At 32.0% G+C, this 2,288-nt stretch overlaps 1 protein-coding gene across 1 annotated transcript; it reads right to left on the bottom strand.

Annotated features, from left to right (window-relative positions):
• Positions 1–321: 321 nt before the first annotated feature.
• On the bottom strand, positions 322–1,249 carry LOC109591527 (signal transducer and activator of transcription 5B-like; the record flags this gene model as incomplete). Its single annotated transcript, XM_020007247.1, has 3 exons — positions 1,000–1,249; positions 510–602; positions 322–463 (listed from the first exon to the last, which is right to left on the bottom strand). Coding segments are annotated over exons 1-3 (412 nt in total), but the record flags the coding sequence as incomplete, so codon positions are not given.
• Between the last annotated feature and the right edge of the window lie 1,039 nt (positions 1,250–2,288).

The raw sequence follows: 2,288 nt of genomic DNA, 5'->3' as shown, positions 1-2,288 counted from the left end.
GAGCATGTACAGTACATGATAATGTACGTATTACATATTATGTATACTATTGCTGTTAATGACAAATAGAAAGTCAACATAATCTACATGTACATGTGCAAATACAATGTACCTGTACATGTATATGTAACTATCATGCATACTGTACAATTATTGGAAATTTTAAGTCACACAATATACATGTACACATACACATGCATCCCCCAAAAAATATAAAAGATACATGCATGTACATGTATATTCATGACACTATTCCCTTTTACAAAATATTGATACAAATCAAAAGAGGGAGAATGATAGACATGTACATTATATACTTACCAACTCCAAGAAGTTTACGTCCCAAATAGTCAAGGTTCCTAGGAGTGAGTCCTCTGCCTGAAATAGTTTGAAAGTAATGATTCAATGCTTCAGAGACCCTAGGCCATGATACTACTTCTGGTACAACAAACGGCTCTCGATTCTACATAAGAGACGATAAACAAAATCCCAAATAAAACTGGACTAACAGGTTCTGCAAACGAGTTATCCCAGAATATAGTAGCCTCTGCTGCTGGCTGCTGAGTGACATGGACTATAACCACCACTGGTAAGCTTTGACACTAGAAGGTATAAACATACAATATAAATACAATAAAGGATCATTCACACAGAGCTGTTAGTAATGTGGTCAATGACAGTGTAACAATAGCTGGGATTGTTTAAATAAATCATTATTACCTCACATACATCTACAATGTACATGCATATATAATTCATTTAACTTGTTACTCAATTATAAATTCAATAATAGGCCAATGACCACTGCAGCTGCTAATTGAAACTATACACAATAATAATACGTGTACATGTGTATGTGATATTTAATGTACATGTACATGCACATGTGATACACACATAATTTAATTAATACTTTAGATTCTGTAAGATAAAACATGAAAATATCAAAACCATAAACCACAACAAAATACCCACACTTCCCCTCACATCAGGGCCTACCATGACAGGGATATCCAGCTCATCCCCGGGTATAGTGAACTTTGAACGAAACAGAATAGTGAACTTCTCTTCCATGACAATTTCAGTCGATTTCCTGTCACTGTTTCTCTTGATGCGTCTTAGCTGCATGTAGTTGAAGTTACACTGTAGGACCCCAGTCTGTGAGTTATACTCCATAGCCTTCTGATGATTGACTATCTCTCCTGATGTAAAAGAGCTACTCAGGCTGAAAGAGATAAATAAATAAAGACATTGAAATATAAATAAAGACATAAAAATAGAAATAAAGACAAAGAAATAGAAATAAATACATGTACATGGAAATGAAGGTAAGACTTTAAAACAGAAACAAAGACATGTAGAAATGAAAAGATATGACTGAAAAGACAGAGAGAGATGTTGATAAAATCAGTCTGACATATTATTAAGTTTCTAGTGAATGGTCTCAGATGAGGTTCTTGTTATCAAATTCCACTCAAAATGTAGTTCAAGTAATGACTAGCTTTTGATTTGAATTATTGGCACAAATAAATCAAAGAAGCATTAAAGGATACAAAAGAAGCATTAAAGGGTCTAGAAGAGGAAGCTCAAAATTTCCCTTTCAAGGCATGAAAAGGAAGTACAGTGCAAATAATGCAATCAAAAGCTATGATGATGATGTTAAAGATAAAAGCAAGAGAACAACAATCTGCAATTATTCTCAGAATACTGCTTTCATCAAAAGGATCAATATTTGGCTTGGTAATATTAACATTTATTCACTAAAAATGCTAACAAAACTTGACAAAACCAATGAACTTAATGAGTAGACTCAAACCTTTTACCTCTCATCAATGACCACTGTATATCTATGCAACACAAGCTCCTAACCACTATACATGTACATGTATATGTATTTATCCAACAAAAGCTTCTAAATCAATTGCAATATACATGTACATAATGTACACAATCTCTTTATATTACTGGGAATTGAATTTGTTGATATTTTCTAATCTATTTTAAATAGTACAGCTAATATGGTGTGATGCTACATAAACTTTTACATTTACATAATACTGTAAAAGGTGTAAATCAGGAAATTTATGCGATGGAATTATTTTTTGTGTCTCAAAATTATGCTGTGATTTAATATTTACATAATAAGACTGTTTCATGCATTATTAAACGTGGCATGTAATTACATGTGTGAGCTAATTTTTGCAAAAATTAAATTAAAGTCACAGTAAAAATTTCAAGAGACAGTAATTATAAATTCACCAACAAATATTGGTATATACTTACACTTT

Source organism: Amphimedon queenslandica, unplaced genomic scaffold, assembly GCF_000090795.2.
Source record: "Amphimedon queenslandica unplaced genomic scaffold, v1.1 AMPQUscaffold_7951_Cont20102, whole genome shotgun sequence".
NCBI lineage: Eukaryota > Metazoa > Porifera > Demospongiae > Haplosclerida > Niphatidae > Amphimedon > Amphimedon queenslandica.
This window is presented reverse-complemented; position numbering and strand designations above follow the sequence as displayed.